Source organism: Rhinatrema bivittatum, chromosome 5 (assembly GCF_901001135.1).
Source record: "Rhinatrema bivittatum chromosome 5, aRhiBiv1.1, whole genome shotgun sequence".
NCBI lineage: Eukaryota > Metazoa > Chordata > Amphibia > Gymnophiona > Rhinatrematidae > Rhinatrema > Rhinatrema bivittatum.
This window is the reverse complement of record NC_042619.1, coordinates 341,074,568-341,088,914: the sequence shown is the minus strand read 5'-3', so window position 1 is coordinate 341,088,914 and position 14,347 is coordinate 341,074,568. Positions and strand designations below refer to the sequence as shown.

Genomic DNA, 14,347 nt, shown 5'->3' with positions numbered 1-14,347 from the left:
TCATCCATAACAGCTTTTGCAAGGAAGATTACTAAGTTGCTACGCTTCCTGTGGGGGTATATATACACCCGTGCTGACGTCAGATCCGTCTCCAACTGCTAGCACGAGCATACTATACCCATTTGTACTGAGTCCATCTGTCTACATTAAGGAAAAGGAGATTATCAGGTAAGTAATCTCAACATTAGTTATGAATTTTTATGACCATCATATTGGGCATCGTTGTGTTCATAAGCACACATCATTTAATGTGCAAACCACATCTTCAATTTTGCCACCAAATATAATCATCTGTCTTATTTTTATGTGATGATGTAAAACTCCCATGTGTTTAAAAATAATTCAATTACTCAATATTGTTTCAGCTCAACAAACTTAAATAATGATATTTTTTCATCGTTGTGCGTTGAAATAATTCTGTGAAAATGCTAATAATGAAAAAGCCACTTAGCTTATAGATGATGAATCTCAGATAAGTATCATTCTTGGCAGAACTTTCAATAGAGTCTTGAAATCCATAGTCTTTAGCCCAGGAAAACTGTTTCGGTCACAGTCCTAGATGTATGTAATGTGTCGCCCGACACGGTCCGTATTTCGGAACGAATTCCTTTCTCACAGGGCATTAGTATTTTCAGCATCTTCAATACTGAAAGCCTTTTCTGCAATATATTATATATTCAATGAAAGCAGAACAAAGCGAGGTCACAACATTGTTAGAGCATATCTGCATCTACAGCATTTCTTCAATTATGTCTAACAAAAGGCCCGTGGACTCAAAAGGCTTCTTATAGAGGCGGCATACGTGAAATTCAACGTGAGTAATGGCTTCTACCGGAAGTGACACAAAAAACCCCAAAAGGATTCCCAATAGGTTCTCCCTCTTGTCAATTAGCCGGCGTTTGAAAATGTTATTAGATGGAATACCATTCAATGGCTAAATTTAAGCCATGTGGATGAACACTATTTAATTTGAAAATCCATTGTTCTTTAAGATTTAATACATCAATTATTTTCAAATAAGCCGATAAGGGAGGTGCAGTGGTGTTACAAGACAGACATGTTTATGAACAAACGGTGTTATCTCATCTATCAGACGGCACAAGCTATCAGTATCACATCTCTAAGCAGTATCACCAATGACAAATCAATTTTTTGACATTCTTACCATAAAAGAAGGTAATTCCCTTATCACTACCATTTTCAGAAAATCTACTGATAAGAACACATTATTACACTTTTCCAGTTTTCATCCTTACCACCTTAAAAAGAATTTACCTGTGGGCCAATTTCTGCGGCTATGCCGTCTATGCTCTACTAAACAGGAATTTCAACTACAAGCCAACACTTTGTCCAGAAGATTATTACATCGTGATTACCCATTGAAGGTTATCAAGCAAGCACACAAACGGGCGAGTAATGCTGAACGCCAGAGGTTACTCTTGGATAAGTCTGATATTGCTTCTAACTCCCCACTGGTTTTCATTTTGCGATATTCCACGAAAGTTAAGCATATCATCGGATTGATAAGACAATATTGGCATATTTTGAAAGTTCATTCTGTTTTCAAGGAACCACCGTTGATTGCTTATAGTAGAGGGAAAAACTTACAGGACATATTCGTACGGTCCTTTTTCATTGAGCCTCCTTTGACTGATATCCATGCCCCGGTGGGACACTGGCCATGTTCAAGATGCTCTATGTGTACATCGACTATTTCTGGACCATCAGGGTTTGATTACAATGGGGTTTGTCATAACGCCTACGTTAACACTAATTGTAATCCTAAGTTAATCATCTACATTATTGTGTACCCCTGCAAGAAATTTTATGTGGGATAAATGAACCGTCCAATTCGCACCCGACTAATAGAACATTGAAGTTGTCTTTCTACAGCTAAATTACAGGCTCCGCTAGTAGCCCACTGCATAATTTTGAGGATCTCAGTGGAGGGTTATTAATCATGTTTCTATTGATGAGAGAGAGGGAGATCCTGAATCTTTATTAAATCTTAAAGAACAACAATGGATTTTCAAATTAAATAGTGTTAATCCACATGGCTTAAATCTAGCCATTGAATGGTATTCCATCCTATAACGTTTTTGAACGCCGGCTGATTGACAAGTGGGAGAACCTATTGGGAATCCTTTTTTATTTTTTGTCACTTCCAGTAGAAGCCTTCACTCATGTTGAATTTCACGTATGCCGCCTCTATAAGAAGCCTTTTGAGTCCACGAGCCTTTTGTTAGACACAATTGAAGAAATGCTGAAGACGCAGATATGCTCTAACAAGGTATAGGAACAGTGTTAGTCGTTACAACAAATATACTTGCATTAAAAGTTTTTTGGACATTAATTTTAATTGTCAATTTTTGTTGTGACGTATCTTTGTTCTGCTTTCATTGAATATATAATATATAGCAGAAAGCGCTAGCAATATTGAAGGCGCTGAAAATAGTAATGCCCCGTGAGGAATAAATTCGTTCCAAAACACAGACCGTGTCGGGCGACACATTACATCTAGGACTGTGACTGAAACAGTTTTCCTGGACTAAAGACTATGGATTTCAGGACTCTACTGAAAGTTCTGCCAAGAATGATACTTATCTGAGATTCATCATCTATAAGTTAAGTGGCTTTTTCATTATTACCATTTTCATGGAAATATTTCAACGCACAACGATGAAAAATATCATTTCCTAGCGTGTAGCAGATGGACTCAAAATAAGTGGGTATGGTGTGCTCGTGCTAGCAGTTGGAGACGGATCTGACGTCAGCACGGGTACATATACCCCCACAGGAAGTGTAGCAATTCAGTAATTTCCGTCTCCAAAGCAGTTTGGAGCTACCTCACGCTCGCTGAGCGTGTTTCCAAATTCTAAACAACTAAATTCCTAGAAGAAAACTTACTGAAGACGAGCCCCGCACTCCTGTGGTGATACCATTCGGTCCCTCACCCAGTTGAGTTTCCCGAGCTGACTTCTGTGGTCCCTCAGAGGTAGGAGCCTCAGTCCGGTGGCCGACTCGCGGCAGGGACCTAGCCCCCGAGTGAGAAGGGCTCGGGCGCGGCATAGAGGCAGCCTCGGTCCCGGCGAGGACTTGGCTCCCGAGCGAGACGAGTTCGGGCGCGGCCTAGAGGCAGCGGGTGCACTTCCTCGAGCGCGGTGGTGAAGGTACTCACCCTCTCCCCCCGCAGCCGGAGACCGCCCGGGTCGCAGCCGAGAAGCAACGAAACAAGGTAAGGCGTACATCTTTACTGTGGTCTCCGAGGAAGTGTGGATTCGCAGGGCCTGCCTTCATGGCAGCCCGCCGAGGGGGTCGCCATTTTACCTGCCTACTCGCCTTCGCTACCTAGACGCACGTCGTTAAGCGCACGCGGATAGGCGCAAGCTGGCTAGGCGCACGCCGATAGCATAGGCGCGCATTATAGACGCACATTCATAGGCACACATTCATAAGACGCCGTGGGTAGGCGCACGTTATAGGCGCACGTTCATAAGACGCCGTTGATAGGCGCACGTTATAGGTGCACGTTCATAAGACGCCGTGGGTAGGTGCACGTTATAGGCGCACGTTCATAAGACGCTGTTGATAAGCGCACGTTCATAAGCCACCGTTGATAGGCACACGTTACAGGCGCACGTTCATAAGACGCCGTTGATAGGCGCACGTTCATAAGACGCCGTTGATAGGCGCATGCTCATAAGATGCCGTTGATAGGCGCACGTTATAGGCGCATGTTCATAAGACACCATTGATAGGCGCACGTTCATAGGCGCACGCTCATAAGACGCCCGTTCATAAGTGCATACAGCTAAGCGCAGGTTGATAAGCGCACACTCATAAGATAAGCGCATATTAGTAGGCGATACATATTGCAAAGAGTATGGAGCATAAGAGAGCCCATACGTCCGCAGAGCCAGCACCTCCAGAATCAGGCATAAGAGCTCTAAGCCTCTGCTCAGCATGCAACCTCAGAGCCACTCAGAGTGAGGAAGCAGACTCACTATGTGCCCAATGTGAGGAGGCCACGGGAGTTCCAGGACAGGACCGGTCCCAGCCCAGCGGTTCCTCAGGGAACACTCCGGACTTAGCAGGCCGCAGGGAGCAGCCAGGGAACCCAAGAGACCTGGTGCCCCTAAGGCCGGATCTGGCTTCTCTCTCCTGGGTGGAATTATTCAAGGTGATCCACGCCTTTGTCCAGATGCAGTCTGCTCCTCGAAGGGGTTTTTCTGTTCCGGATGATCCGGCCCCTGGACCCTCGAGACCTAGGCACAGCCATTCGACACCCGGAAGCCCCACTTATGGGGATTCGGATTGCTCCGAGGAAGATGAGGAGCCCCCCGAGGAGGGAGAACTTCCCTCGGAGATAGAACCATATCGGACCATGAGACGCTTCTTTCGGAAAGAGGATCTACCAGGCCTGGTCTCACAATGCCTATCACAACTGGCTATTCCGGGCCAGGACACCCCAGGGGACCCTAACATGAACCCCGTGTTAGAGGGCCTGCGCCAAACGGCTCACCATTTTCCCCTCCTACAAGCAGCACAGCAGCTAATAGATCTGGAATGGACTACGCTGGAGGCCTCATGCAAAGGGGGTCGGGCCTTGTCGGGCATGTACCCTCTGGACCCAGTGTCCAAGGAGCTGCTGGTGTGCCCCAAGGTAGACACCATAGTTAACGCAATTGTGAAGCGCACCACCATTCCGGTTGAGGGGGGAGCAGCCCTCAAGGATACACATGACCGGCGCATGGACACCATTCTGAAGCAAGCCTCTGAGGTAGCAGCCATGTCCCTACGAATCGCGACCTGCTGCACCGTGGTGACGCGTTCCTGTTTATCGCAGGCTAGAAGCAACACCCCGGGAGAAGACATAGAATCAGCTCTCGCATTTCTCAATGACGCAGCCTCCGACCTCGTCTGTACGGCAGCCAAGGGAGTGTCCTCCTCAGTGGCAGCCAGGAGACAGCTCTGGCTACGCAATTGGGCTGCCGACTTTTCCTCCAAGACGCGCCTCACAAGAATGCCCTTTAAGGGATCCCTACTGTTCGGCAGCGAACTCGAGAACTGGGCTAAGAAATGGGGTGCCTCTCCATTACCCCGTCTACCAGAAGACAGGTCGAGGAGGAGCCAGCGTTCATTTTCTAGACCATCCAGAGGTAGAAACTCTCAGCGCTTCAACCCTTACAGGGCTCGCTATCAAGCACCTCGTTCTCAGGCCAGGAACCAGCCCTTTCGGGCTAAGCACAACAAGAGGAGAACCGGCTCGGGTTCTGGTCCCGGCCGCAACCCACAATGACAATCAGCCGACCCATCCGGGGGTAGCAGCCATAGGGGGCAGGCTAACCCTCTTCTACCGCAGGTGGGTCGAGATTACTTCGGACCATTGGGTCCTCGCCATCATCCGAGAAGGATATTACCTGGATTTTCTTCGGCTCCCGCCGGACAAGTTTGTGGAATCTCCTTGTTCACCTCTCAAGAAGGCGACACTAGAAGTGACCTTCCAGAGGCTCCTGGCACTAAAAGCCATAATCCCAGTGCCTGCAGAGGAGATAAATTCTGGGCATTATTCCATTTATTTCATAGTACCCAAGAAGGAGGTCACTTTCAGGCCCGTCCTGGACCTCACGTCAGTCAATCGACACCTACGGGTTCCCAGCTTTCGCATGGAAACGCTACGGTCTGTCAAGAATGCAGTACAGCCAGGGGAGTTTCTCACCTCCCTAGATCTGTCAGAAGCCTATTTGCATATCCCAATCCATCGGGATCACCAGCGCTATTTACGCTTCAAAGTCCTGAATCAGCACTTCCAGTTCCGAGCTTTACCCTCCGGGTTAGCCACCTCGCCGCGGATCTTTACCAAGGTCATAGTAGTAGTGGCGGCAGCACTCAGGAAGGAAGGAATTCTCGTCCATCCCTACCTAGACGATTGGCTGATCCAGGGCAAAGTCACCGGAGGAGAGCCACTAGGCAACCAACAGAGTTATATCTCTTCTGGAAAGCCTAGGATGGGTAGTCAACATAAAGAAGAGTTCCCTACAGCCGTCCCAGTCGCTGGAATACCTAGGGGTTCAATTCGACACCCAGGAAGACAAGGTCAGCCTGACCTCCAAAAGGAAGTCGAAACTCCGGAATCATCTGCAGGCCTTGCTGAGCGCCAGCCGGCCCACAGCTCGGGATTATCTACAGGTCCTCGGCTTCATGGCATCCACTCTGGAGGTGATACCATGGGCGCGGGCTCATATTGAGACCATTACAACGCGCCCTCCTATCCCGGTGGAGCCCACGATCACAGAACTACACCGTACACCTACCTCTACCAGCCAGAGTGCGGAATCAGCTACGGTGGTGGTTGCAGCCCAGCCACATGAGCCGGGGGTCAAGAATGTCCTCCCCTGCTCACTACAGATGCCAGCCTGAACGGATGGGGAGCACACTGTGAAGAACTCACCGCCCAAGGACGGTGGAACAGAGAAGAGTCAAGGTGGAACATCAACCGACTAGAGGCATGGGCAGTCAGGCTAGCGTGCCTGCGATTTGCCCACAGACCGCAATAGAGCGGTCAGAGTGATGTCAGACAACGCCACCATGGTGGCATACATCAACCGACAGGGCAGAACCAGAAGCCAACAGGTATCCCTAGAAATAGCCCCCCTGATGACTTGGGCAGAAGCGAATCTCCAGGACATCTCCGCCGTTTACATCGCCGGGAAGGACAACACCATGGCAGACTTCCTCAGCAGAGAAAGCCTAAATCCAGGGGAATGGCAGCTATTGCCCACAGCTTTCCAGATGATTGTGGATCAGTGGGGGACGCCGGGCATGGACCTATTTGCAGACAGGTCCAACGCTCAAGTACCCAGATATTTCAGCCGCAGGCGGGATCCGCTATCCCAGGGGATCGATGCCCTGGTACAGCCATGGCCTCAGGGAATCCTGCTATATGCCTTTCCTCAGTGGCCCCTGCTGGGTGCCATTATACACAAGATTCAGCGACACAGAGGCCTGGTTCTTCTAGTGGCCCCGGATTGGCCAAGAAGACCCTGGTACGCAGACATGAGAAGATTACTGGCAGGGAATCTTCTACCTCTGCCTCCATACAGTGACCTGCTGCGGCAAGGTCCCATCCTCCACGAGGATCCAGCTCAATTCTCTCTTACGGTCTGGCCATTGAGAGGGCTAGATTGAAGAAAAGAGGATACTCTGAGCCGGTAATAGATACACTTCTTCGAGCACGCAAGTTCTCCACATCACTGACATATATCAGGATCTGGAGAGTTTTTGAAGACTGGTGCGACTCTCTCACAGCACCAATTCACATGCCACTAAGATTCCTATCATTTTGGACTTCCTACAAGATGGACTTCAGAAGGGTCTGTCCCTCAGCTCCATCAAGGTTCAGGTAGCAGCGCTGTCTTGCTACGGTCCCAGGAGTGACGGCAACACCATTGCCAAACACCCATATGTCTCACATTTCCTGAAAGGAGTCAAACACATTCGCCCGCCACTGAAGTGGCCAGTGCCCTTGTGGAACCTCAACCTAGTGTTGGAATTTCTAGCGGGATCCGTCTTCAGACCCCTTGGAGGCCTGTCTCTCCGTTTGTTAACCTTGAAGATGGTGTTCTTACTGGCTATGTGTTCAGCATGCCGCATCTCAGAGCTACAAGAACTATCCTGCCGTGATCCGTTTCTCAGAATCACTCCAGGAGCTATCCATCTTCGCACGGTTCCTTCCTTCTTACCCAAAGTGGTCTCACACTTTCACCTCAACCAAACCATATCCTTGCCATCTACGGAAGGTTTGAAGAAGTCAGAAGGAGGTCGAATACTGCGTCATCTTGACATCGGCAGAATGCTGGTCAGATACTTGGAAATGTCAGAAGCAGTACAAAAGACGGACCACCTGTTCGTCCTTCACAGCGGGAAGAAGCAAGGGGAAGCGGCCTCACGGCCAACCATCGCCCGTTGGATCAAAGAAGTTATCAAGGCGGCCTACGTAGAGGCAGGAAAGCCACCGCCTCTACAGATCAAGGCTCATTCTACCAGAGTGCAAGCGGCCTCTTGGGCAGAAACTAGGATGCTGTCGCCTGCAGAGATATGTAAAGCGGCGACGTGGTCCTCCCTCCATACCTTCTCCAGATTCTACCGTCTGGACGTCCAGGCCAGGGAAGACACAGCATTTGCGAGGGCAATCCTACACGGTCCTCGGGCAGCCTCCCGCCCAGTCCGGGAGTAGCTTTTGTACATCCCACTTGTTTTGAGTCCATCTGCTACCCGCTAGGAAATGTAGAGATTACTTACCTGATAATCTCCTTTTTCTTAGTGTATACAAATGGACTCAGCATCCCGCCCGGCTGCCGGTATACATGGGGATTCGCCGACTCACGGTAAGCCATGTTTTGCTTATATAGGGCTTCCCCCCTGCCGGGTTTTGACGCCTTCCGGTTGAGAACACTGGTGGTCTCCAGCTACCATCAATTGGTCAGGGTAATCCTGTTTATTTAATCGATCGGTCAGTTACACATATATCCATAAAGCTTTTGCAAGGAAGATTACTGAATTGCTACACTTCCTGTGGGGGTATATGTACCCGTGCTGACGTCAGATCCGTCTCCAACTGCTAGCACGAGCAGACTATACCCACTTGTTTTGAGTCCATCTGCATACACTAAGGAAAAGGAGATTATCAGGTAAGTAATCTCTACATTATATAAGTTCGTTGAGCTGAAACAATATTGAGTAATTGATTTTTAACCACATGGGAGTTTTACATCATTACATAAAAATATGATGATTATATTTGGTGGCAAAATTGAAGATGTCGTTTGCACGTTAAATGATGTGTGCTTATGTGAACACAATGATGCCCAATATGATGGTCATAAAAATTCATAACTAATTGCTTTTGGTGTGTTAGTCTCTTCCCTTTTTTTAAATATATTTAGACTACTACCACTTATTCTCATGTTCATTAATTATAGAGACACTAGTGTTGGAGTCTTTAAGTAATTAAATTTTAAGTTTATACAGAAAAATGTTATTACTTAAAGATGCAGAATTTTAAATATTTTGAGCAGAATTTCCCTAGAAATTCACTGTAAGAGTGTCCCTTCCACTCGCTCTCCCTACTCCCTTGGCCACTTTGCCCTCTCAGTCCCCCAATTCCTTCTCCTACCAGTATCTCTCACCTCCATCTCTAGGCTCAAGCCTTGCCACTCCCAGAGTTTGGCCCTGTTCTCAGTACTGCCCTTCACACAGGCTCCCTCTCTTCCTCCCTCTCTCACAGACATGCTCCATCTCTCTAGTGCACATACACACACCCTCATATAGGCTCCTTCACTCTCTCGCACACACATCCCCTCATACAGGGTCCCTCTCTCTTGCATACACACCCACTCAAGCTCCCTTTCTCTCTAACGCATACACCCTCACATAGGCTACCTATGACTCTGTCTCACGCACCCTTTCACACAGGCTCCCTCTTTCACAATCCCTTCACACAGGCTAGCACCCTCACATAAACAAGATTCTTTTTTCATACACACCAGCTTCCAATCTCTCACACACACACTCACTCCTTCACAATCTCCTCATATAGGCTCTCTCTGGCACCCACACTCAAGCACCCCCCCCCCACACACACACACACACTCTCTCACCTCCCCTGCTCTCTCTCACACACTCGCCACTTGCTGTCTCTCTTTCCCTCCCCCCTGCTCTTGCTCTCTCACACCTCTCTCCCCTCCTCCTCCTCACACCCACACATATACCTCTCTACACACATTCACTCTCACCGGGGCCTTCATCTTCACCGCGAGTGGTCCTAAGGCACGCAGGGGCCTTCTTCTTCACTGCGAATGGCACAACTTAAAGGGAACAGTGGCTGGAACACAATAAAAAGGGCATGTTTCTATGCTCAGCCACATGGGCCCTCCCTATGTCAGCCATCAATGCCCTCTTATGGCCCTGCACCCAAGGGCATTGTGCCCCCTTTAGTACACCACTGACCTGAAGAAAAGCCTTCCACCAAACCTGAGTTTGCTTACAGACATCTGGAAATCTTGTTCAGATCCTGTGATCCACAAATAAGAACTTCCTATTTGAAAATCACAATCACAGTATCACATTTTTTCTTTTTTAGTAGAAAAGGTAACCCGTAAGGTAGCACAATCATTTATAATATCAGTAGTCTTCCAGAAAATTTGTGAAATTTAAATCTTCATATGTTTTCTATTTTATCAGACTCCCCACTCAAGCCCCTTTTCTTAACAGGTAGGTAATACATTTTATTTATAGAAGGAAAGGAATCATCAATTCCTAAACCATCTTCCATATTTTTTAAGTAATTCTAAAAAGGATAGGAGTGGGGATCTGGGAAAATTGAGAAAATGGAAATTTAACATTCTAGATCTGTTTCAGTAATCTCTAACCTTCTGTGAATAGACAAATTATCTCTAATAAATGCAACCTTAAATTCTTGAAAATAATTATTTTGAGTTTCCAAAGTTTCAATTCTTTGATCTTAGTTAATAGAAATACCTCACAACAGTTAATTGTCCTTTTGTAACTTCCATGGAAGAAGAGACATGGGAAAGTTGTTTATTCACAACCTTTTCAAGGCCCACAATGGCTTTCTAAGCATCTTACAAAGACACAGATTCACCATTTAATCAAGCTCAACTTCCAAGAGTCCCCTGGAGCAGAAACTAATGGAAATCTAACACTGTCCTCAGCAATAACAGAACTAAGAGGCTGAGTAGGACCAACCCCAAATCCCGGGGGAGGGGGGGGTAGGGATTTAGAATGTGATAATCAGGGCTCAATGATGTCTCTAGCTCCCGTACACCAACCGCCATCTCTTTAGTGTCTACAATGAACTTGGCTCCTGAAATTGACTGCTCCATAGCAATAAACAGGCCAACAGGTCTGTTGGGAAAGCGAAGAGTCTATGAAGAGTGCAACCAGCCTTTCTGCTTCACCATTGCAATATAAGAATAACAGGAAAAAGGCCAGGAGAGTCAAACTTACATACAGTGATATCCTGCAGAGCGGGAAAAAAGTGCCTAGGGGTGCGCTCCTTTGGCATATCACAGGGTGCCTTCTTTAACCGGCGGCTTGCCCCTCCTCCTCTCATTGACATGGCGGCTGGAGGATCCTCAGGCAGAGATGGTCTGGGAGTGCTTTCAGCAGAGACAGCAGGTATTCTCCCACTCCTCCACTCTCTCGAGCAATATTGATAACATCATATTTTGTGTGTGTCCATTTAATAGTCCAACAGGAAGCTGAAGTGCACTGGCTCCTGAATTTTATCTTCTTGATTTCTCCCCATTCTCTTTCCTGTACACCTCACATATTTCAGTGAAAGACCTCAATAGTATGTTGCAAACTAGTTCTTGCAGTGTATTTCCTGAATTCCATTTGTAAATATTGCTGATGTATGATGTGTGGAATTCCATTCTGCAGCTCAAGGGTTATGAATTAAATGCTCTATGAAAACTTAATTCCATTATCCTGGATAATGTATCTTATTAGTTTGTCAATATATTTGTTTCATATATGCATATGGAAATTGTATGTATTTTTATATTTCCTATGATTTTTCTGTGATTACTCTGAAGTCACTTTCTTGTTCTTGGATCCTCTGTTTGTGATTGGTTACCCTCCTTCAGCTTCTGATTGGCTAGGTCTCCTACTCTCACGGTTCTGACGGTACAGTCTTGTATCCCTCAGTTTTGATTGGTTTCTTCCTCTCTCAGTGTTTGGCTGCCTCTTTTGGCGTGCAGGTCTGTTTTGATTAAAACCCATTTTTCATGTCACTATCGAATACTCCATAAATGGTATGTGTTGTTGCTCAGTATGTTTGTCCCATTGTTTTAATGTCCCCCAAATGGTTCTGTTTCTGAGACTTGTATTTTTTCTATTTCTGTTTGTGTTGTAGCTTGAGCTGCCCATCCTTCAGTCCCTCCCGTGTCAGGGGACTCATTGCTCTGTAAACTTCCTTTAAACTACATTGTTTTGAAGCTCCTGAATAAAGCCTGAACCTTTGTTTAAATTACTACCTAGTTATCTGTGGTGGACACTCATAACATATCAAACACATTTTATATCACATATTTTGGCATACATACATATTTTGGCATACATATTTTTATTTTGACTTTGATATTCGGTTTTCCCATACAATACTGTAGCTTGTTCTCGTTATAGAATTTAACTCAATCTTGAATTAGTTGAGAGTATGGTGAAATTTGTTCTGTTCCTTTGGTACCTTCATACATACTGCTGCTTATTGACATTTTTAGATCTAGACCAAGCTTCATATTTTTTTCTGATTCCCCCAATTTAGGGTCTTAACATTGCACAGAACTAAACATTTCAGCCTCAGATATATTGTTTCTCAAATTGGGACACACTTAGAAATTATAGAACATTGTAGGGCCTACTATAAAATAAAATGTCCAAGTCCAAATAAGAATGTGGTGCTTACAGCTTTGATGTTACAAATCTAGTTAATAATATCTCATTGTCTAGTAAGGAATGAATAATGTACTATAGTTACTAGCATATATTTTTCAACTTTCTAGTGCCAAAAAAATCTGAACCAGCTGATATGGAGGAATCAAAAATTGGAAAAGAAGAGACTGACTTACAAGAGACATATGTTGTACCTCAGAGTTCTTTGTCTATAGATAAGAGGCCCTTGCCAATCAAATCACCAAAGGTAACATATAATTGCCAGTAGTATTGTTCATGAATGTAAAGGAGCTTATACCTCAAATTAGCATGCATCTTAGTATTAAATTATGATCCTAAGGACCCATAGCAATAAGGATCCTTTCTTGCAGTGTTTGAGGCACTCAGATTTTGTAAGAGTGTCGTCTTCTCTGCCTATTTTTTTGCCCCTTAGGGAAGTGTGGAGGGAAGTGGCAGATGCCATACCAAGGTGATACACAGTATATCTTGCTAGAAAGGGGAAATGGTGGGACGTCTTTTCCTCAGCATTGCTCCTTTTGCTTAAAGTAATTGCTTAGTAGTGGCAGTTGTCTATGGCACCAGACCCCCACCTGGTTCCATAGGGCACAATATTTCACCCTTACAGTCTTGCATCACAGCAGACATGGTTTGTAAACTTTGCCCATCTTTATAAGTCTGGCCTCCACTATGTGTAAGAAGGAAGAATTATTGAACTTTAAAGCCAAAATTAAATCTTCAACAGCACAGCACCAGTGCAATATAATTTTGCTGCTGATGGGAGTCAAAGTAATAAGTGCAAGTTTTCCTGATTCGAGAATTACTTCATAATCTCTAAAATACTATGCAGTGTGAGCTAATGAAAAGGAAGTAGCTGCAGTTGTAACTTTTAAACTTTGTTTTTATTGGAAGCAAAATCAGACTCTATGATAGGATTTATGAATTTAGCTATTTCTCACAGGACAAGCAGGATGGTAGTCCTCACATATGGGTGACATCACAGGATGGAGCCCTGTATGGAAAACTTTTCTGTCAAAGTTTCTACAAAGCTTTGACTGACACACACTGAGTGCACTGAGCATGCTCAGCCTGCAATTATCCCTATGAGCCACAGGTGTCTCCCTCAGTCTTCTTTTTTCTGCTCTGCAGTAAGCCTAGCGGTTAGGAGCTCTGTGAGAAATCCACTTTTTCCTGACGGAAACACTTAAACTTTTACTTCACAAACACTTTTCACTGCACGGGTCTTCCTTCGCATACGTTTATTCGACGCTCGGTGAGTACTATGCCCTGTTTTTTCGGTCGGTTCCTGTCACCTCTCTGGCCTGCCAACCGACTGCGGCCTTCCCTCTTCCTATGTTTTCAGTTAGCCACACATAGCCTGCGAGTATCCCTCTGTGACACTGGTTATTAGCGCTAGTGGGACAGGGACTTCCATGGTTTCCATTGCTGCCAGGACCCCTGTCAATTTCAGGTCCTTTGATTTCTTCTGTACCCTCGCGCAGTTGATGTCCCCATCGCTACCGTCGGTACCCCCTTCAGACCATCCTGGATTCTTAGATGTCATTGGTACCCCTCTCCCCGCGGTACTCTGATGCCATCGTCCCTGCATCGTTTCTATGAGTGCCATCCATGTTTTTTATCCATGGCACTGATTTTTCCTTGGGTTTCATCGGTGCCATCATTGCCTGGATGGATGCCATTGATGCTCACCTTTGTGTCTTCGGTGCCATCCATGAGCGGGTCGATTTCATCGTCACCCAGGGCACTTCCATCGATGCCAGGATCATTTCCATCGGTGCCCAGGACACTTGCATCGATGCCAGGATCCATTCCATCGATGGGCATTGATAATAGGGTCCATTCCATTGATGGGCAT

At 46.1% G+C, this 14,347-nt stretch overlaps 1 protein-coding gene across 1 annotated transcript in view; it reads left to right on the top strand.

Moving 5' to 3' along the window:
• LOC115092958 (E3 ubiquitin-protein ligase HERC2-like) overlaps positions 1-14,347 on the top strand; it is a 2,733,734-nt gene that overhangs the window by 808,462 nt on the left and 1,910,925 nt on the right. Inside the window, 1 exon segment of the mRNA XM_029604466.1 lies at positions 12,585-12,721. Coding sequence (XP_029460326.1) covers positions 12,585-12,721 — 137 coding nt within the window.